The 24,206-nt window shown below is 27.1% G+C and overlaps 2 protein-coding genes across 2 annotated transcripts in view; both read right to left on the reverse strand.

Moving 5' to 3' along the window:
• Window positions 1-8,757, reverse strand: part of LOC111635928 (Down syndrome cell adhesion molecule-like protein Dscam2) — a gene marked incomplete at its 3' end in the record, with an annotated part of 115,537 nt that extends 106,780 nt beyond the window's left edge. Inside the window, exons 1-2 of the mRNA XM_023381069.1 lie at window positions 8,754-8,757; window positions 4,288-4,608 (exon numbers count right to left, since the gene is read on the reverse strand). Coding sequence (XP_023236837.1) covers window positions 4,288-4,608; window positions 8,754-8,757 — 325 coding nt within the window. The remainder of the gene's footprint in view (window positions 1-4,287; window positions 4,609-8,753) is intronic.
• A 68-nt stretch (window positions 8,758-8,825) lies between these two features.
• The window catches only part of LOC111635931 (Down syndrome cell adhesion molecule-like protein Dscam2), a 61,164-nt gene continuing 45,783 nt past the window's right edge, over window positions 8,826-24,206 (reverse strand). Inside the window, exons 2-3 of the mRNA XM_023381071.1 lie at window positions 14,569-14,889; window positions 8,826-8,983 (exon numbers count right to left, since the gene is read on the reverse strand). Of these exons, the coding sequence (XP_023236839.1) occupies window positions 8,826-8,983; window positions 14,569-14,889 (479 nt within the window). The remainder of the gene's footprint in view (window positions 8,984-14,568; window positions 14,890-24,206) is intronic.

Genomic DNA, 24,206 nt, shown 5'->3' on the forward strand with positions numbered 1-24,206 from the left:
GAGTTTGAGATAAAAGAATGTCTTAAATTTTTATTATATGCCTTTATATATCCATATACATATAAGAGTAAGTGTTTACATTTATGATAACATATTGGATAGTTGATTCAACTTAAATCGTTTTATGTAGAATATTCAGGTCATCTTATGTAAACAATATTTACTATAGAATTTTTATTATATATGTATATATAATTATACTTATATTTTTTAACATTTTATTAGTTTTATATAATAAATATTTGTATATAATATATTTGTAATCAGACAATAAATAATGGAATGTAATAAAATTGTGTATGTAATTTAATTATTTATTAATTTTTTAAATTAATTCTTTTACAGCAAACTTTCGATTTAGCGCCCATCTAAATTGGCACTAAATCGAGTGAGCGCGTTAAACTGAGGTACTGTACTTTAAACAACCTCATCTTAACTGAGATGAGGTTGTTTAATGCCCTCGGATTAGCAGTTTGGCTCTATTTAATATTTATTGGGAATATTTATATATAAATACTTGTAAACTGATATAGTTTACAAGTATTTATTGATGCTTTACGAGGGTGACGCTATTTAATAGAAATCTGTATCAAAGTTTGAATGTATTAAAGAATCCCTCGAATTATCGACTTACGTGATTTTCAAGAACATATATGTAGACTTCATTATATTTATTACACATAAATTTTACTGTTTGACGGGTTTCAATACAGTGTTATATTCGTTTTAGTGCCAACATAAGAAATAAAAAATGGTGGCGATAAATTGAGATTTCATGCTAATGAGTTATTTTTCATTGAAAACTATCAAAATCTTAATGAATTTTTATCTAGCTTAACAGTCAATTAAATACAAAACTACCAAACCTCTAAACAAAGACCACTGACAGGAACATATAAAAAAAATGGTCGCTCTTTAGAGGTTATTTTGCACGAAAAAATACTTTTATAATTTTGATTTCTTTGTAAATTTTCTTAGAATAATAGATGAAAAAATCGTTTATTTTTAATTTAAAGCCAACATTAAATTCTTACACGTAGTTTCATCATTATTTTTATAGTAACATGTAATTCATAATACAGAATTTAATTAAGTTAATGTAATTAAATGATTCAAGAATTTTACAGACTACAAATGAAAGTAGTGTCGACCAATCATTTAAAATGACACGATTCGACATAAAAAGACGTTTTTATTAAATGTTTCAAATGAAGCAAAAAAAAATTAACCGAAAGCCAAACATTAAATGGTCAATAAAACACTAAACCAATTGAAATAATTATAAAAGAAGTTTATTTTTTTAAAAAAAGAAAGAAATTAAATAGTCCAGCGAGGGTTGTAATTAAGAAAGTAAGTTATAAAATATACAGAGTTATTGGCTATTTAATTTTCCTATATTTTTTAAGACTGAGCTTCAAATTTTTTAATTCTTAATCATTTTTTTTTATTGTAAGAAAAATGACTGTAACAATAATTACGAATATATTTTACCAAATACGAAGCATTGTTTTAAAGAATAATAACATTAATTCACTGTTTTATTAACATTACTATAAAAAATAATAAAAATATATTACAGTAAGATAATGTTAGAGTTACAACTCCTTTCATCGGGCCTTATCAGCAGTCATTTTTTCAGGCCTCTTAATTTTGAAGCCTTAAAATTTAACTTTATTCATTCTATTTCATGTATATTAAGATATAATTTTGGCACTAAATTGGGTGTGAGAGTTTAACTAAGGTACTTCAATTTAGTTTTTAAATTTTATTATTAAAAACTATAATACAATTTTTTAACACTGATTTGTTTGTTTATTATTGTACTAGGAGCCCAAAAAAGATATGTTTTAGAAGCTTAATTATGTCAGTAATATAATATAAACTCGTATATAAGCAGTATAAATACTGAAAAAGACGTATTTGCTGTAATAAAAAGCCTTTGCATTTAACATTCATGTCAAATGAAGTTATATATTATGATACCAAAATAAACCAACATAAATTATTTCGTATATATATATATATATATACACAAAGAAGAATTCTTAATTTAGAAAATTATTAAGAAGATTAATAGACAAAGCTGTTAGTCATGTTATTTAATTGAGATAAAAATATCTAAAAAGTTGTATAAATATAAGAATAAGTGATAAGAAATTAAGTTTTTTTTATCTCTCTCTCTTAAATTTTAGGCCTCAGTATTAACTCTTTAATATTGTTAATCCATTTATATAGAAGAAAATACTTGTTGAGAACATTATTTAGAAATTTGGAACGGATTTTTCTTTCGAATGGCAAGAAATAATAACCCGATGTCAGCCGTCACTTTTAAAATCCTATTGGCGATTATGAGCTTGGCAACACTATGTCCTGTAACAAATCGAAAGACAAATGGATTCTCGACTTTATACGCCTATGACGTCACGACACGGTAGCACATCGTATTGCTACGGGTCATCATTCCCAAAGCAATTACTTCTAGAAGGGTGGACGGTGCGAAATTATATCGCTTACGCCAGATAAATCGACCAAATATGTCATTTGTGAAAATGAATTCGAAAGTGAGCCATTTACTCTTCACTCTTATCGGAAAATATTATAACGTAAAAATTAACGGTATCTGATGTACAATAAAAGTATCAGACGTGTGTTTACACGCTTATGAAGTTTTAATGCGTGATAATAACGAATAACAGTTAAAGCGAATAGGAATTTCTCCATATTATCGCGTATAACGCGCATATAAAATATAGAATTATAAGTTTAGAATTTAGTTCGGATGCAGTAGAAGTGGAGAATATTTAACATTACCATATTCGCTCAAACATAATACCGTTATCGTTGCCATGAAAAATACATCAGTTTTCTTAACCTTTAAATCGAAGAGAAATCGATTTTTATGGCGATTTTACCTGTCAAAACTGAACTTTTGCTTGATACTCTTATGTTTTCAAATATTCAAATTGCTTTAATAAAGCGTTTTCTTTTAGAGAATTACATTTGCATACAATTATTAAAGATAATTCGTATTACTTTTTAATGAAAAAAATTACAGAAAAGAAAAGAAAAGAAAAAAAAAAGTTGGATTTTTTTTTTCTGTTGACCGATTTTGGCCAGTCAGTAAGAGAAAGATGTCCTGTTTGAAACAGGAATTGTAATAAAGACAGACAGCTGACGCATCCGTTAGTACGTCCTAGTCCATGTTTGGCGTTGTGCCAACGACTTCCGATTAAACTTTCAAATGAATGGCGGGAAAAATTCTGTAGGAACTCCGGACGGATTTAGAAGCCAGAGGGATAGAAAAATGCAGACCTTCCTTCGCTCATTACCATATCAATGCATGGAGCGGTCGAATTGGTTCCAAGGGAGGTGTCAAAATAATGGTGCGATTGTCTTAAGTTGAACGACCGGAAGAGTATCTCATCTCTCTACTTAAATTTTTACTTTATATTTTCCGACTTCTTCCGTTATCCGATGTATAATAAAAGCGGATTCTAGTAAACAAATTGTAGCGTTGAGTTATTAGCTTACATAATTTAGTCGTGTAACGAGTATTTTTGATCAGAATCGCTTAATGTTTCATAGAATGTAATTTATATTAAATACTTACTCGAGCTGAAGATTTTGTGGTTTCTCCGTCACGCCACAACACCATCTAGTGTTCGATTTTATTCTGGACGTCACGAACATACAAATCCTGACCACAACACCTGCCATCGACGGAGCGTATACTACAGACCCAAACGCTTCGTTACCAACGAAAGAGCCTCAGTTTGGCAAAGAGGAATTGGACACCGCTTGAGTATCACGCACAGTAACGCTCGATAAAAGTAGCACCTAACACAACGCAAATTTTCAAGCACAATCTACTTCGCGCGCGCGGTGCTTCTGACGTGCAGTGTTTCATATTAAATCTCAAAAAACTCACTTCAACTTTTTCCATTTGACTGCTCTCTCTCTCTCTTACTCTTTCTCTTTTAGAGTTTTCAAACACGTAAAGTTTTCATTTTTAATTATTTCGATTTACATCCATTAAAACTCTATGTAGGTGTCCTTAAACTACGTCCGCATTTTTCTTGAAATTTTTACTCCCCTCTCCCTCTTGTTTAAGTTTATCCAAGTTTTCCCTCTTTGGACCTCTAACAAAACTCGATCACCCTTTAAATTTAATCCTTCCCTCTTGTACAACTTTATCCGAATTGTCATAGCCCCTCTCTCCCTCCTTTCTTTCTAGTGTGGACTTCATTTATAAACAGCTCTTATACACATGTACAGTACTGTACTTACCTGCTCTAACGTGTACGTCTCTGGAACCAACTTTTCCAACCAAATTCGAGGCGACACATCTATAAACGGCAGAATGGATATCTTGTCGATATCGCTCTGATGGAAAGGGTGGAAAGTATAAAGTTCCATTGGGTAGAGAAGTTCTTAAACCTGGTATATTTGTTACGGGAGTTCCATCACTCGTAACCCAATAAACTGTTGGTCTGGGATTTCCTATAACCGAACAAGGAGCAGATCCTCCTGTGCTATTGAGGAATGTCAATCGACTCGGTGGTTCCAACGTCAACGTGGGCGCCCTGTAATCCATGTATGCCAAAATTCCTAAAATAAATTTAGAAAAAAAACAAGAAATAATTTTAATTAATACGAAGGAAATTTAATTAAATTAAAATTTAAAAATAATACAATTTTTTTTATAACTTCTTGAGAATTTTCTCATTAAACGCGTTGTACTAATTAAAGAAGATTGCACGCTAAACAATTTAAGAATATCATTATATATATATATATTTATATCTGTAAAAAAATAATAAATAAATTTATTAAGAAAATATGAAGCGATAATTTAAAATTTCTCTTCAAATTTGCATTATGATCCATATTGAAAGATAAATGAGAATGTTTTTGAATTTTCTAAGATGGCAAGTGGCCAGAAAAAGCAAATTTAGATTCTTAGAATTTTAGATCGTATTTTCAGTCAGAATTTCGTAATTTAAAAGTTTGATCATTCGCGTAATCAAAAAAAAAAATAGTTTTTGGAGATTTTTCAAATTGTTTTTGATATTTTTAAATTTATTTCTTCCATTTAAATAAATTACTCGACATAAATATATACATCTTAAGCATAAATTACATTTAATTATATTAATTTCGGTATTAAAAAATCCAAGTTATTTATTATTTCGTAATAAATTATTAATAAAAAAAAATAATAGAAAATTCCTAGTAAAATTTTAATAATTAAATTCTTTTATATCTTACTAAAATTATGATACAATACTGAATAATTGAATTAAAAATCATCAAAAATTGAATTTTATATTAAATAAATAAATTTTTTGAATAAAAAAATATGTTTAAAATTCTTTAAAATATTCGAAAAATAAGCTTATTATGAATTCATTGTTTGCAATGTATATTATTAAAAATTAAATAGAGCTTCTTCTAACAGCATGACGAATTCTTAAAGAAATAAATTGTAATATTTTGTCTATCTGTCTATCAGACCATTTCATATAAATTATTAAAGATTTACAGTATTTATTTAAAGCTTATTTTTATATCTTCTTCAACTTCTTCTTAAACTTATCTTACAATCGATCACTTGTTATTGTAAACTTTGTAATTAATTATAGCTGTAACCATTGAAACTAAACATTACGTGTTTGTTTACTTACAATTAACCACACACGGAAATATTAGATGAATTTTCAGCTACTGTTTATGTACGTGTAATTTCTAATTGGGTTACAATTTTAAAAAAAAAATGCAGAAGTATAAATTCTCAGTGTCGTCCATCTGTCTGTCCTATTATAACAGGTTAACTATATCTAGACTGTGATTTCAATTAAAAAATTTGGCTATTGGCATGATTGCTGTTATCAGGAAAAGTATGATGTACAGGGGCAAGACACTAATAATTTGAGGTGGAGAGCATATATTTTAAATTAAATAAATTAAAAATACGAGTAAAAATTGCAACCCGGATGTTAAAATAAATAATTTATTTTATTTTATTTTATTTCTATACAAACATCATCGATTCTCTATAACCACGTAATAAAAATGGCAACGAATTTTAGGGGATGAAATGCATGCTTTATTTTGACTGGCATCAATTCCAGTTCGTATATCTGGAAAAAATTCTGATGACATTTTACAAGCGGATATCCTTATGTTGTGCTTCAGTATATACTGACATCACATCAATGTTTGCACGTTTGGATGTCTGCGCGAAGCACTCTTTCACACTATACGATTTTTGAAAGGATAGTCCATAAAATATTTCAACTTTTTTTAAATAAAAAATAATTTTTTTTAAAGAATTTAATCATATTTTCTTTAAAGGTAAAGAAATTTTAGTCTGGAACTTAAGAAAATGACTTTTCTATTTTTTTCCTCTCTGTTTAGAAGCTATTTTTATAATGTGAATACTTAATTTTAGAATTATAATAGCGTATAAATGGATTTGAATATTTTTATAATTTTAATTAAATTACTTTATTATAATCTAGAGATGTAGAAAAGTTAAAATTTTTCACTATTCGAATCGATTTAAGAATTTATTTTAAGTTAATTTTATCGTAGGATACACGAAAGAAAATTGTGAAATCGCATGTTATGATATTTCTTTAACATGTTTTTAAGATTTTATGGACTTAAAAAGAAGTAAAATAAAATAAAATTATTGGTAAAAATCCAAATTTATTTTATTCAATTCTATAAATAAAAAAAATTCGCTTTTAATTTATTATACTTCAGCATTTTCATNTCTATGTTTCTATTAAATCTATAAATATAAGAAAGGTTTAAGCAGTGGATATTTTGTTTCATTAAAAAATAAAAGAAAACAGATTTTATTGTAGGATTCATTGTAGATATTTTGATCATAAACATTGCTTAAATTCGCTTGATAGTGTTGGATTAATGCCAATATGAATTGTAATAGTTTCTCTTCTGTTCCATTGTAGTAAAACAAAAAAAATTCATTGTTTATTAATTACTGTATATAATAGTTAATTTAATTATTTTATTGTAATTCAAATTATTATAAATGTAATTCATTAAATTGAATGTCTAAAAGAAAAATTTTACATATACTTATACTTGGAAATTAAATGAAATCTTGAAAACTTCTAAGTTATAACCTTAATAAATCGTTAACTACTTTGGAAATATAACATTTTTATCTATAAATGTTTATTACCGATTTAAAATATTCTTGTTTTATATAAAATAGTATACGATCGAAATACATAAAAGATATAATGAAGAAAAATTCCTTAACATATAAATAGAATATAGAGAAAAATCCATTCCTTTAAAAAGGCACTTTTTTGCTCTATTTTTATTTACATCAGCGATACTCAACCTGTGGTCTGCGGATTTTGAAAGTCCCCATTGTCATACGAAAGTGTCGAGATTTCTATTGATAATTATTCATATTTGAAATTATTTAATTGCTATCACAATAAAATACAAAGTTACACATTGATAAATGTGCATAAACATAGAAGATCAAAGTCGGATTTCCACGTAAGCTAAAAAAGTAATAGTTTAGGGCCAACGGCATAACAAAAGCGGCGAAGATGAGGTCTGGATGCCGAGTGCCAAAATGAACCCGCAGAATTTCTTTGTTGCCTCAGGCGCCAAAACTACTCTGCTTAGGGCTTCGTAAATAGGAGTATCTGTAGCTTAGGACCTCAAATTTGGTGGAGGTGAAACCCCTGTTAAATATTATATCTTAGAGCCACAAGTAATAGCCATGAAGAGTATGAAATATAGGTAAAATATTCAGATGATCCTTCGATAATTCCAATTTCTAAGGCTCTAAATTAAGAAACGTTCGACAATTTTTAAATAAAAAAGAAAATAAAAGATCTCGCAACTTAGAAAGGCTGAGAATCGTTGGCTCATAATACAAAATTTATTACAATTAATTTTAAAATAATATTTTTAAATATAAATAAATAAACATTTCGATTAGAATTTTGAACTCTGAACATTAACGTTTATTAATTTATGCAGAATATATATAATTACTTTATTGTAATAAAGGCGAGCCTTATTACAGGGGGAGATACAATATTCTCTTACCACATCAATTACTAATTGATGCAAAATATCGTCATTATCTTTTCTCGATATTTTGAGGAAAATATAAAATGATTTGTGTTATAAAATTTTATGATTTTTCATATTTTCCATTAAATAAATAATTTAAATCGAATATTTTTGCTTATAAAAAATTATTCGAAATTAATTCATGAATATTTTACATTTTATTGATTTTATATGAAAATTTTCATCTTTGCTAAATGATAAATTTCGTTGATGTTCATAACTTTATCAACATTTATTGTTTTCCATTAGTATGTATTCCGCCTGTTTGTTTGTCTGTACAAACTTTAACTCGTCACTAATACGCTTAAGTGATTCGAGTTTTTATATTTGTTTTAATATTCAAGAGTAAACATTATGTCGAAACGTGCTTTGTGTGTTATTTTTTAAAATATTGTCGTATAAAACTGAAAGTTTAGAAACTTCTAGTTTAATTTCACACATGAGCTATAGAAATTATTCTGTTAAAGTAAATGTTGAAATAAAATATCGATCATTTCAATTTTTGGCGTTATATTTAAAACTTTTCAATTGAATTTAGCTAAATTCTTCTCTGAATATTATTAATAAGTTTCCTAATCGTAATTCTCCTACTCAATAAGCACTAAGAGGGCATGTTAAAATACCCATTCTGGATTTAGTAGGGGGCCGAATGCCAAGAGAAAGGGCCTAACATAACTGAGTATACCCATGAAAATTTAAGATTTTTCTTGAGTAAATTGGCTTGGACTTAAGCCAGGATCCTCCAGAAAAGTAGAATGGAGCGTCAACTCGCTCGGCCATCCGGTTGTCTGATCAAATGTTATTATAACAAAACTGTCATTACAGAAAGAAAAATGGCGATCACTTAAATTTGCTATCATATTTTAAAATATTTATATTTTAAAGGAAAATACATAACAAGTTTGTTTTTTAAGGGTATAGTAATTAGGAAAATGCATATTGGAAGCTTAATTTGTGAGCTATTTTTGATTATTGATCATAAACAAATGAACAGTATAATTGGTCAGTTCCTTAAATATTTACACTATAAGAACTTTTGATGCGATCATATTTTATTTTCTCATTGTGATGCCCATATTTAAACAAATGTTAGGACATCTTCTATAAAATCAAATTATCCCCAGAATCATAAATTTTAAAGCACGAATCTGTAAATTAATGAATTTAGGCAAGACATCTTCAAAGTTTTCACTATGAAAATCGCATATTAAACTATACAATTTTATTAAAGATGGATCACGACCTTACTCCTGTACTTAAATATTACATAATTACAAGCATTACCCATTAATTATTTTACAAAAGAGCATCTTAGACGTCGAGTTAATTGGACTGAAATTTGAAAAAATTGTAGACTTATAAATTCCCACTGTCGTCCGTCCGTCCGTCTGTCCGTCCTTCTGTGTTTCTTTAATCTCGAGAATGGAGTTAGAGAGATGGAAGTCGAGATCAGATATGGAAATCTTAGGAGGAGAAGGCACCGATATAGAATTGCAGTTTGCTGGTTTAAAAATTACTTCTAATATCTTTTTTAAAAAAATAAGTCTAAAATATAAATCGATAAGAAGTAATTCAAAAGAAAATTCTTAATAAATAAACATTTATAAAATAAGAAATAAAATGAAAGCGAAACTAGAATGGTATGTGTCTTCTATGGATTTGGCCAAATAAAATTGATTTTGCCGATTATGATTCATGAGAAATATTGAAAATGATAATGTGGAAGAAAAAGCATTTATATGGAAAATATTAACATTTCAATCAGATATATTTTCTTAAATTATTCATATTAAAAAATTCTATCAAATCCGAAACAAATGGAATCTATCAAAATTTTAGACGATTAAAAATTTATAAATATATTAATTATATAAATATAAAATAACTTTTAAATATAGAAAATTTATTATCTAGAGACGTTAATTATTAATTTAAAAACTTTCCATATTATATATTAAATAATAATAATAATAAAAGAAAGGAAAGAAACAATGCATGATCGAATTACATAGACCAAATATAGTCAAGAAAAATTCTTCGACAAACATATCTTACATGTGGAAACTTCAGTAAGAAATTTAATTTGAATGTTTCTGAAGATAAAGGAAAAAATTTCAAATTTTATTATTGATGCGTTGTCATAGCAATACAGAGTTTGAGATAAAAGAATGTCTTAAATTTTTATTATATGCCTTTATATATCCATATACATATAAGAGTAAGTGTTTACATTTATGATAACATATTGGATAGTTGATTCAACTTAAATCGTTTTATGTAGAATATTCAGGTCATCTTATGTAAACAATATTTACTATAGAATTTTTATTATATATGTATATATAATTATACTTATATTTTTTAACATTTTATTAGTTTTATATAATAAATATTTGTATATAATATATTTGTAATCAGACAATAAATAATGGAATGTAATAAAATTGTGTATGTAATTTAATTATTTATTAATTTTTTAAATTAATTCTTTTACAGCAAACTTTCGATTTAGCGCCCATCTAAATTGGCACTAAATCGAGTGAGCGCGTTAAACTGAGGTACTGTACTTTAAACAACCTCATCTTAACTGAGATGAGGTTGTTTAATGCCCTCGGATTAGCAGTTTGGCTCTATTTAATATTTATTGGGAATATTTATATATAAATACTTGTAAACTGATATAGTTTACAAGTATTTATTGATGCTTTACGAGGGTGACGCTATTTAATAGAAATCTGTATCAAAGTTTGAATGTATTAAAGAATCCCTCGAATTATCGACTTACGTGATTTTCAAGAACATATATGTAGACTTCATTATATTTATTACACATAAATTTTACTGTTTGACGGGTTTCAATACAGTGTTATATTCGTTTTAGTGCCAACATAAGAAATAAAAAATGGTGGCGATAAATTGAGATTTCATGCTAATGAGTTATTTTTCATTGAAAACTATCAAAATCTTAATGAATTTTTATCTAGCTTAACAGTCAATTAAATACAAAACTACCAAACCTCTAAACAAAGACCACTGACAGGAACATATAAAAAAAATGGTCGCTCTTTAGAGGTTATTTTGCACGAAAAAATACTTTTATAATTTTGATTTCTTTGTAAATTTTCTTAGAATAATAGATGAAAAAATCGTTTATTTTTAATTTAAAGCCAACATTAAATTCTTACACGTAGTTTCATCATTATTTTTATAGTAACATGTAATTCATAATACAGAATTTAATTAAGTTAATGTAATTAAATGATTCAAGAATTTTACAGACTACAAATGAAAGTAGTGTCGACCAATCATTTAAAATGACACGATTCGACATAAAAAGACGTTTTTATTAAATGTTTCAAATGAAGCAAAAAAAAATTAACCGAAAGCCAAACATTAAATGGTCAATAAAACACTAAACCAATTGAAATAATTATAAAAGAAGTTTATTTTTTTAAAAAAAGAAAGAAATTAAATAGTCCAGCGAGGGTTGTAATTAAGAAAGTAAGTTATAAAATATACAGAGTTATTGGCTATTTAATTTTCCTATATTTTTTAAGACTGAGCTTCAAATTTTTTAATTCTTAATCATTTTTTTTTATTGTAAGAAAAATGACTGTAACAATAATTACGAATATATTTTACCAAATACGAAGCATTGTTTTAAAGAATAATAACATTAATTCACTGTTTTATTAACATTACTATAAAAAATAATAAAAATATATTACAGTAAGATAATGTTAGAGTTACAACTCCTTTCATCGGGCCTTATCAGCAGTCATTTTTTCAGGCCTCTTAATTTTGAAGCCTTAAAATTTAACTTTATTCATTCTATTTCATGTATATTAAGATATAATTTTGGCACTAAATTGGGTGTGAGAGTTTAACTAAGGTACTTCAATTTAGTTTTTAAATTTTATTATTAAAAACTATAATACAATTTTTTAACACTGATTTGTTTGTTTATTATTGTACTAGGAGCCCAAAAAAGATATGTTTTAGAAGCTTAATTATGTCAGTAATATAATATAAACTCGTATATAAGCAGTATAAATACTGAAAAAGACGTATTTGCTGTAATAAAAAGCCTTTGCATTTAACATTCATGTCAAATGAAGTTATATATTATGATACCAAAATAAACCAACATAAATTATTTCGTATATATATATATATATATACACAAAGAAGAATTCTTAATTTAGAAAATTATTAAGAAGATTAATAGACAAAGCTGTTAGTCATGTTATTTAATTGAGATAAAAATATCTAAAAAGTTGTATAAATATAAGAATAAGTGATAAGAAATTAAGTTTTTTTTATCTCTCTCTCTTAAATTTTAGGCCTCAGTATTAACTCTTTAATATTGTTAATCCATTTATATAGAAGAAAATACTTGTTGAGAACATTATTTAGAAATTTGGAACGGATTTTTCTTTCGAATGGCAAGAAATAATAACCCGATGTCAGCCGTCACTTTTAAAATCCTATTGGCGATTATGAGCTTGGCAACACTATGTCCTGTAACAAATCGAAAGACAAATGGATTCTCGACTTTATACGCCTATGACGTCACGACACGGTAGCACATCGTATTGCTACGGGTCATCATTCCCAAAGCAATTACTTCTAGAAGGGTGGACGGTGCGAAATTATATCGCTTACGCCAGATAAATCGACCAAATATGTCATTTGTGAAAATGAATTCGAAAGTGAGCCATTTACTCTTCACTCTTATCGGAAAATATTATAACGTAAAAATTAACGGTATCTGATGTACAATAAAAGTATCAGACGTGTGTTTACACGCTTATGAAGTTTTAATGCGTGATAATAACGAATAACAGTTAAAGCGAATAGGAATTTCTCCATATTATCGCGTATAACGCGCATATAAAATATAGAATTATAAGTTTAGAATTTAGTTCGGATGCAGTAGAAGTGGAGAATATTTAACATTACCATATTCGCTCAAACATAATACCGTTATCGTTGCCATGAAAAATACATCAGTTTTCTTAACCTTTAAATCGAAGAGAAATCGATTTTTATGGCGATTTTACCTGTCAAAACTGAACTTTTGCTTGATACTCTTATGTTTTCAAATATTCAAATTGCTTTAATAAAGCGTTTTCTTTTAGAGAATTACATTTGCATACAATTATTAAAGATAATTCGTATTACTTTTTAATGAAAAAAATTACAGAAAAGAAAAGAAAAGAAAAAAAAAAGTTGGATTTTTTTTTTCTGTTGACCGATTTTGGCCAGTCAGTAAGAGAAAGATGTCCTGTTTGAAACAGGAATTGTAATAAAGACAGACAGCTGACGCATCCGTTAGTACGTCCTAGTCCATGTTTGGCGTTGTGCCAACGACTTCCGATTAAACTTTCAAATGAATGGCGGGAAAAATTCTGTAGGAACTCCGGACGGATTTAGAAGCCAGAGGGATAGAAAAATGCAGACCTTCCTTCGCTCATTACCATATCAATGCATGGAGCGGTCGAATTGGTTCCAAGGGAGGTGTCAAAATAATGGTGCGATTGTCTTAAGTTGAACGACCGGAAGAGTATCTCATCTCTCTACTTAAATTTTTACTTTATATTTTCCGACTTCTTCCGTTATCCGATGTATAATAAAAGCGGATTCTAGTAAACAAATTGTAGCGTTGAGTTATTAGCTTACATAATTTAGTCGTGTAACGAGTATTTTTGATCAGAATCGCTTAATGTTTCATAGAATGTAATTTATATTAAATACTTACTCGAGCTGAAGATTTTGTGGTTTCTCCGTCACGCCACAACACCATCTAGTGTTCGATTTTATTCTGGACGTCACGAACATACAAATCCTGACCACAACACCTGCCATCGACGGAGCGTATACTACAGACCCAAACGCTTCGTTACCAACGAAAGAGCCTCAGTTTGGCAAAGAGGAATTGGACACCGCTTGAGTATCACGCACAGTAACGCTCGATAAAAGTAGCACCTAACACAACGCAAATTTTCAAGCACAATCTACTTCGCGCGCGCGGTGCTTCTGACGTGCAGTGTTTCATATTAAATCTCAAAAAACTCACTTCAACTTTTTCCATTTGACTGCTCTCTCTCTCTCTTACTCTTTCTCTTTTAGAGTTTTCAAACACGTAAAGTTTTCATTTTTAATTATTTCGATTTACATCCATTAAAACTCTATGTAGGTGTCCTTAAACTACGTCCGCATTTTTCTTGAAATTTTTACTCCCCTCTCCCTCTTGTTTAAGTTTATCCAAGTTTTCCCTCTTTGGACCTCTAACAAAACTCGATCACCCTTTAAATTTAATCCTTCCCTCTTGTACAACTTTATCCGAATTGTCATAGCCCCTCTCTCCCTCCTTTCTTTCTAGTGTGGACTTCATTTATAAACAGCTCTTATACACATGTACAGTACTGTACTTACCTGCTCTAACGTGTACGTCTCTGGAACCAACTTTTCCAACCAAATTCGAGGCGACACATCTATAAACGGCAGAATGGATATCTTGTCGATATCGCTCTGATGGAAAGGGTGGAAAGTATAAAGTTCCATTGGGTAGAGAAGTTCTTAAACCTGGTATATTTGTTACGGGAGTTCCATCACTCGTAACCCAATAAACTGTTGGTCTGGGATTTCCTATAACCGAACAAGGAGCAGATCCTCCTGTGCTATTGAGGAATGTCAATCGACTCGGTGGTTCCAACGTCAACGTGGGCGCCCTGTAATCCATGTATGCCAAAATTCCTAAAATAAATTTAGAAAAAAAACAAGAAATAATTTTAATTAATACGAAGGAAATTTAATTAAATTAAAATTTAAAAATAATACAATTTTTTTTATAACTTCTTGAGAATTTTCTCATTAAACGCGTTGTACTAATTAAAGAAGATTGCACGCTAAACAATTTAAGAATATCATTATATATATATATATTTATATCTGTAAAAAAATAATAAATAAATTTATTAAGAAAATATGAAGCGATAATTTAAAATTTCTCTTCAAATTTGCATTATGATCCATATTGAAAGATAAATGAGAATGTTTTTGAATTTTCTAAGATGGCAAGTGGCCAGAAAAAGCAAATTTAGATTCTTAGAATTTTAGATCGTATTTTCAGTCAGAATTTCGTAATTTAAAAGTTTGATCATTCGCGTAATCAAAAAAAAAAATAGTTTTTGGAGATTTTTCAAATTGTTTTTGATATTTTTAAATTTATTTCTTCCATTTAAATAAATTACTCGACATAAATATATACATCTTAAGCATAAATTACATTTAATTATATTAATTTCGGTATTAAAAAATCCAAGTTATTTATTATTTCGTAATAAATTATTAATAAAAAAAAATAATAGAAAATTCCTAGTAAAATTTTAATAATTAAATTCTTTTATATCTTACTAAAATTATGATACAATACTGAATAATTGAATTAAAAATCATCAAAAATTGAATTTTATATTAAATAAATAAATTTTTTGAATAAAAAAATATGTTTAAAATTCTTTAAAATATTCGAAAAATAAGCTTATTATGAATTCATTGTTTGCAATGTATATTATTAAAAATTAAATAGAGCTTCTTCTAACAGCATGACGAATTCTTAAAGAAATAAATTGTAATATTTTGTCTATCTGTCTATCAGACCATTTCATATAAATTATTAAAGATTTACAGTATTTATTTAAAGCTTATTTTTATATCTTCTTCAACTTCTTCTTAAACTTATCTTACAATCGATCACTTGTTATTGTAAACTTTGTAATTAATTATAGCTGTAACCATTGAAACTAAACATTACGTGTTTGTTTACTTACAATTAACCACACACGGAAATATTAGATGAATTTTCAGCTACTGTTTATGTACGTGTAATTTCTAATTGGGTTACAATTTTAAAAAAAAAATGCAGAAGTATAAATTCTCAGTGTCGTCCATCTGTCTGTCCTATTATAACAGGTTAACTATATCTAGACTGTGATTTCAATTAAAAAATTTGGCTATTGGCATGATTGCTGTTATCAGGAAAAGTATGATGTACAGGGGCAAGACACTAATAATTTGAGGTGGAGAGCATATATTTTAAATTAAATAAATTAAAAATACGAGTAAAAATTGCAACCCGGATGTTAAAATAAATAATTTATTTTATTTTATTTTATTTCTATACAAACATCATCGATTCTCTATAACCACGTAATAAAAATGGCAACGAATTTTAGGGGATGAAATGCATGCTTTATTTTGACTGGCATCAATTCCAGTTCGTATATCTGGAAAAAATTCTGATGACATTTTACAAGCGGATATCCTTATGTTGTGCTTCAGTATATACTGACATCACATCAATGTTTGCACGTTTGGATGTCTGCGCGAAGCACTCTTTCACACTATACGATTTTTGAAAGGATAGTCCATAAAATATTTCAACTTTTTTTAAATAAAAAATAATTTTTTTTAAAGAATTTAATCATATTTTCTTTAAAGGTAAAGAAATTTTAGTCTGGAACTTAAGAAAATGACTTTTCTATTTTTTTCCTCTCTGTTTAGAAGCTATTTTTATAATGTGAATACTTAATTTTAGAATTATAATAGCGTATAAATGGATTTGAATATTTTCATAATTTTAATTAAATTACTTTATTATAATCTAGAGATGTAGAAAAGTTAAAATTTTTCACTATTCGAATCGATTTAAGAATTTATTTTAAGTTAATTTTATCGTAGGATACACGAAAGAAAATTGTGAAATCGCATGTTATGATATTTCTTTAACATGTTTTTAAGATTTTATGGACTTAAAAAGAAGTAAAATAAAATAAAATTATTGGTAAAAATCCAAATTTATTTTATTCAATTCTATAAATAAAAAAAATTCGCTTTTAATTTATTATACTTCAGCATTTTCATGTAAAGTTCTGAAACTATAAATGCATTTTTTTATTAATATTAATTAGAATTTTCGAATTTATCAATTTTATTTAATTAAAGTATTTACGAATAAAATAAAAATAAGTACAGTATATAAAATGGAATCAAATTGTAATTTGACAGTAACAAATTACTTTACGAGTTGATGCGAATGGTTGCGATAATCGCGTTGTCGCGTCGCTTTATATCGGCGATTTTGTTTATTTTACGTGTAATTTATGTAATATAATTAATTAATATAATATTAATTAAATTAAAATATTACTACAGAACTATTTGTTATATAATATTCTAATCACCGTAAATTTAATATATCAATAATTTATACCTTATGTTATAATATACAGCTTATAGGCCTATTAAAAAATTTTAAAGTTTTTCATATAAAATTACCAAAAAATATATAATTAATATTGCCTAAAAAATAAATTATATTCGAAATATATAATAAAATTAATTAAATTTTACTTAAAATTTATACTTTTAAAACAATTTTTATTTAACTCTCTCATAGTTATGTTATTATTCTTTTTTATATTTTATAAAATGTAATAAGAAATTGTATTTTAATTAAATTTTGACATTAATATAAATTAATTAAATTGTCCAGATTTGCAGGTTGATCAAACATTTACGGTTAGATAAAGTTATCGAGTGATAACTTCTGTAATATGAACGTTTGACAGTAACCAGGAGAGATCTTTTAGATCTTTATTAATAGGATATTTTTTATTTATAGAAAGTAAAATAGCAACTATATTTTCGAATTAGAACACTAAATAGCCTGTATTAATTATTTTAAATAATTTAAAAGTAATATTTTTATATATAGGTATACAGGATAGAAGAAATAAGTGTTGTATATATATACACTTATACACACCTACACACCCATACACACACTCCCAACAACCCCTAAAGGCCACCCTATTAACATAAACCAGTCATTTTTTGAGTTTTCAGCTTTATTATTATAAATATACATATTAGTTACTAAGACAATTGTTTTTATCACCCTCTTTCAACCCAACCTTACCAATCTCCACCTCCTCAGAAGCCCGAGAAACAGCAGGCACAGGTAGCTAATACTGTACAAATTTTCCTTAATATGTTGTATAAAAATATTTAAAACATATTTTCAAATATAATATTTACAATATAATATAACAAAAGAGTAATATGTTAAACTTAAAGGTTGAGCCAACGACTCGAACGTTTATTTCTAAAAATTGAGTGACAGGCTTTATTATACCTTTAACATTAAAAATGTAAAACTGGAGCTCGAATGTATTGTAGTTGAAAAGCTTTTTATATTAAAATTTTACAATAATGTAGATAAAAATTGAACACGTAGGCAGAACATTTTACTGGAAATAGTTTAGATAACTTTCAAACAAATAAGCGTCATTAGATCTACACCAAGATTCTCTATTCAATTATTTACAGCTCGCTGCACGACGATAGAAGGTAAGGTTGTACTTCTATGATGTTCCTTCTTTTAACATATGACTCGGTTTCTCCCTTAAGTATGGAATATTTCCGTTCGGTAACAAAGAAAAGTTAGCTTCATTTGCATATTTAACGAATGTGCAGATTAAGAATTAAATTCAGTTAGAAGCAATCCAATATTCTGTTACTAGCTTATAGAACGGTTTTCCTGATCCACGTCAACGATTTCGACTTTCTGCAAAGGGCATTTCCTTTACTCCTTCTTCTTCTTTTTTGTTCTATCGGTTCTTTGGTGCATATCCGATGTGCAAAATTCTGAATCATCAGTTTTGTGAAATCGGATCTGTGATACCGACAATCGATTTCCATGCAAAAATCCTATATTTTACTTCTGTAATATGATACTGTCATGCTACTTTAACTAAACTCTTTTATCAACAGATTGATAATTCTTATCGCTTTTAACGTGTATTTTAAATTTGTTTAAATTAACCTAATTAAACATCTTTTGGGTTCTATTTTTTTGTAAAATAATCCTAAATTTCTGAGACTATACGAAGCTCGATTACGCGTAATTCAACTACTTAAAATTGTAATCTGAATAGAATTATTTGTTAAAATTATCAATTATTGATAAATAAACTCAAAATATTTATAATTTAATATTTAGAAAGTAATTTAAGAAGAATCTAAAGAGAATTTCATATATTTTATCTCGAATATACCCGTTAAATCGCCATATAACGTAAAATTTGCAAGTCATCTGTGGTAAAGAATTGATAAAAGCTGTTGATTTTTTAGCAATTCTATGTTGTAAATTTTATTCTATTACATATTCTAACTTAAAGAATATATAACTCTATAAATAAAACATAGTTAAAAAAACCTGATTATTATTTCTTAATTATGAGCTTTATTCGTATTAAGATCTTTGCTTAATGCAGATAGGCCTAAGTGAATTGTAATTAGGCCAGAAAAGGCCAGAGAAACTCCTAAGAGAGTTTATCGTTGCCTAATTGGCTTCTCATTACCTGCAATAGTCGAAAGTATTCTATGCTTGTTTGTTTTTCTTAGGAAAGATAACAACATTTATATACTTTTAATGCGTCATAAACAATAAAATTGACAAACAAAATGATAAATTATACTTATGGAAACGTATTCTTCATTAAAATATGTAAATTAATAAACGTAGTTTTAAAAAATAGACTTAAATTATAAGTTATTTTTGAACTAAATAATGCAAATATAGATGATCTGAAGCTTTGTTTACATAGAGAATTAGTTATATATATATATTTTAAAAAATAGAAGAAAAAATATTAATTTAATTCAAAGAATAAAAATTATTCTTAAATTTGCTTAAAGTTTAATATAGTTCTTATTAATTGACATTAAAATAGAATTGATGAAAGAATAATGAACGAGAACGTATATGTAATCTTTACATGAATTTATAATTTATTAATCGATGCAATTAAAGATTCATTGAGAAATACAACTTATTTATTCATTATTTATGCATAATATTTTAGATCCGTTGATTAATCTTAATTAAATGATGTGTAAACGTTAATTTAAAAAAAAGGCGTTATCAGATAACATGTCTTGGAAGAAGTGTAATGTATTGTACAATCGTAGGGAAAAGAGAATATATAAGAGTTAGAATTTAAAGAGAAATATGATTTTAAAAATTTATCATTTAAATGCATTTGAAGAATGTCCAAATTCGTATTTCTGACTCCTTTGATAGTTTTCCCCTTGGTAGAAAGCCAATACACCTGTAGAATTCTTTCATTCTTTGGCATGTTGGCAGTTTGCCACGTTGTAACCTGAACACAATTTTTATTATTATTTAATGTAATTCTGAATGCTTCCTGCCAAATGCCACTTTCAATTTTCATTATTCTTTTTGGAATTTGAACATTTTTGCAAAACAAAACGGCGGATTTTTGCTTTAAGTAAAATAAACTTTTAAGCAATTTATTTACATATTTTGAATATTATCTTTTATGAGACAATTTATACACTGTTGGTAGAGATAAATTGGGTTAATGTATCTTCATTTCTCAAAATCCCCGAGATTGTCATGAGGATAATTTGAAATTCAGAAACAGCAAAGAGGATTTACTAAAGACTTGACAAATGAGAAAATTTATTGAGTTAGTAATTGGCAAACATTGTAATGTTTTACTTAGAAACCTCAAAATTATTATTTATCATGTAACTTATTACATACAACTTATATATAAATGATACTGAAATTGTTCTCTGTTACCATTTCTAAAACGACTCTTTTTTTTTTCTTTCTAAATGATCATTAAATATAAGAATTAATTAATTTAATTTAAAGTTTTGTATGATTTAATTATAACAGAATAGATATAAATAATTGTCTAATGATATTAAATGGTAAGTTCTTTGTGGTTGCACTAACTTTACTTGAAAGAATTTTGTATCTGGTCTTTATCTTTCGTCTTAAACTCTTACTGAATCTTTTACGAGTTTCTTGATAACGATATTTTTTACATCTAAAAATACTTGTTGTCATCATTAGCTATTTATGTTAAATCGTTTCGGGAAGAAACTTTATCGTTATATTACTTCTAACCTTTTACAACTACCGAAAAATCGATACATCGTAAGATGTAAAGCCACAAATAACTTTTTTTTTTAAATGTATCTATTTAAAAGCCGCTTATAGAAAAGGCTTTAAAAATTTACTTCTCAAATACTAATTAACTGAAAGAATTTTTAATTATTCATCTTATCGCTCTTTATCAATAATTCAAGAAGAATAAAATTATACAGCTTATACATGAAAGATCTGTATCAGTAACGACAGCAATTTAAACTATAAACGAACAAAAATTATTGTCATATCGTCACAATTCCGGGTTGCAATTGTTAATCATATTCTTAATTTAACAAATTTAAAAATATGCTCTCGATCTCAAATTAGTAGTATATCCCCTGTCTATCATACTTTTCCTGATAACAAGTCATGCCAGTCATCTATGTAACTCCGTTCTGGAGAAAAATTTTGAATATAAATCACGTAACGTCCGGTGTAAACCGGAAGTTCATACATAGTTAATTGAGGCCTTCTACTCCTAAGCTTTCCACATCTGGTCTCGACTTTCATCTATCTAACACTGTTCTCGAGATTAAGGATGGAAATACAGTGGAAATTTATAGGTCTGATTGTTATTGTGTGTAGTTTAATATAAGCCCTAAAAATACCGATATTAACAATAATCTTGTTACAAGATTATTGTTAATATGAGAAATACATATGATATCATACAGGCACGTGTGAAGTGCGCGTGCTGCTGCAACACCCCAAAACGGGATGCTGTGTATGCTTCTTAGATATGTTTCTTACGGAAAAAATATAACAGAATATATTTATAAAATTAATATACATATAACAGTATCCATCTTTTTAAAATCTCACATAATGTAACATCTATGTAGCTATGTCTTCAGCATAGATGAAAGAAACTCTTTATGCTAAAATATTAATGTATTAAAATTGTTTACATAATTTAATCTAAACTTTTATATTTGAAATTTAAGCTTATCTATTATCCGTATAAGCCTATTGTATCCGCTTTTTTTTAAATACTTTTCTTATAAAAATAAAAAGAATAAATTCGAGTAAATGAGTGTCAGAATATAATAATAGAACAGCATACAATTGAGAAATTTGCATATTTAAAAAAATCAGTCAGGATCTTATAAATTTGCATAGTTTTACATACTTTTGCATGTTATTGAATAGCATAAAAATTATGTAAAACCGCGAGTTTACGTTATGCAATTCTAATAATAAAAGAACTTTTAAAATGTGAGCAAATAACTCGATATTTAATAAATTATAAATGATAAAGAAACGAATTAATTAAAAAAATTAAAAGAAAAGAAGAATTTAAAGCAATTAAATTAACTTTTATACGATTTTTTTTCGAACTTTGATTAATGAAAAATTAAAAAGTCCAGTCAATATCTTATACGAAACATTTTAAACTATTTTAGATAAGAAGTAAAATCGATGTAGAGAATGTGTAATTTGAATATATGTAAAAAAAAAAAATTATAGAATTCGGAACTATTTAAGAATGGAATTTCACTTTTATTTTCGAACTGGAAATAGTTGTAAGTGTATGATCACTTCCTATTAAATCAGGTTCGAACTTTGAAAAAAAAACTAAAGAAAAAGAAAGGGATGTAAATGCTTAAATTGAATTTCTTAGAAAATAACAGGATTTAAATGTCTAAAGAATTACATTTTGAAATTTAACATGATTGGATGGAAGATATTTAACAAAGTTTCATATAAAATTCTTGGCTTCGAAGGGAGGGAGGAGAAGAGAAGAAAAAAAAAAAAATTATAATGGCAGACAAGGCAAAAGAATAGGATTAATGAAATAAAATTTTCTAAACAAGAAGCACTGATATTATTAAAATATAAATCAGAAAAGGAATTAATGTCATTAAGTGAAAACAATTTGTAAAAATTCTTTTCGAATTTTAAGCAATTATATAAAGTTTTAGCGTACAAGAATGTTAGTAATTCGATCAATATTCTCGATTATCTGCTGTTCAATATTATATCCTTCAAGAAATAAAGAAGGACGTCCTGATAAAATATAATATTTTTTGATAAGGATGTCCCAACGTAAATTCTACACAATATCTAACAGACTCTTTCCTCAAATAACCCAAGTTTTCAGCCGAATTACTAGAATTGAATTGTTTCGTCTAGAATGGGACACACGTGAATTATTTTCTATTATAATATTTGAAATTTTACAAATTATCTATCGTATCAGCTTGAAAATTATAGCATTATAAGATCTTTTAAAGGATTAATTTTTCTTTAAAATTTATTCAGATTTTTAGATATCATTAAGGGGAAATAAATACATACCGGTTGGAAATTATTTCCTGTATTTATGCATTAGAAAAGAAAAATATTCAACGATCATTAAGTAAGTTTGCTTTAGTTAATAACGAAATAATTTTAACAAGTTTTTTAACGATGAAATTTGAATGATTGTATTGACAAATTCAACATTTTTTTCTCTTCTCCTTTAGGCATTGTGAGATAGTATTTCCCGTCTACAAACTTACTCAGATGTTGCATCTATTCTATAGAATACAACTATTTCAATTTTATTCTCTACAAAACGTTTAAATATCTTTAGGATTTCCAGTTCTCCATATGTTTTTGCTCGGAGACTAAAGATAAACTACATTTTCTCTATCGCAGGACAATGCAGGTGGGGAAGATGAAGAAAAAAATCGAACACGGTTTTTTATGTTGTCGGTGAAGCAAGATAAAAAAATATTTTTTTTTTTTATAAAATCGAACGGCAGTGTAGGAATGAAAGGAAAAGAATTTCAAATTAAAATTCCTCGCTTTAGATGTGGAAAAATACCAGCTTAATCTCAGCGGAAACTGATGACTTTAGATTTTTTTTTCCTGTTCTTTTCTTGCTGTCTCTATTCCTTGCCACATTTTTCTTTCGAAGTGTTCTCCTTCACTTCATTTTCTGATATGGTTTCACGAGACAAGACATTAGAAACTGAAAGATGGACTAATTCTCCTATCCTGTTCGAAAATAAAGTTATTTTAGTCTTATTGTCTAACTGGTTAAAAAAATAAAAGAATT

The sequence above is a fragment of the Centruroides sculpturatus genome, unplaced genomic scaffold (genome assembly GCF_000671375.1).
Source record: "Centruroides sculpturatus isolate CEXI.00-Female unplaced genomic scaffold, Cexi_2.0 scaffold1011, whole genome shotgun sequence".
Taxonomy (NCBI): domain Eukaryota; kingdom Metazoa; phylum Arthropoda; class Arachnida; order Scorpiones; family Buthidae; genus Centruroides; species Centruroides sculpturatus.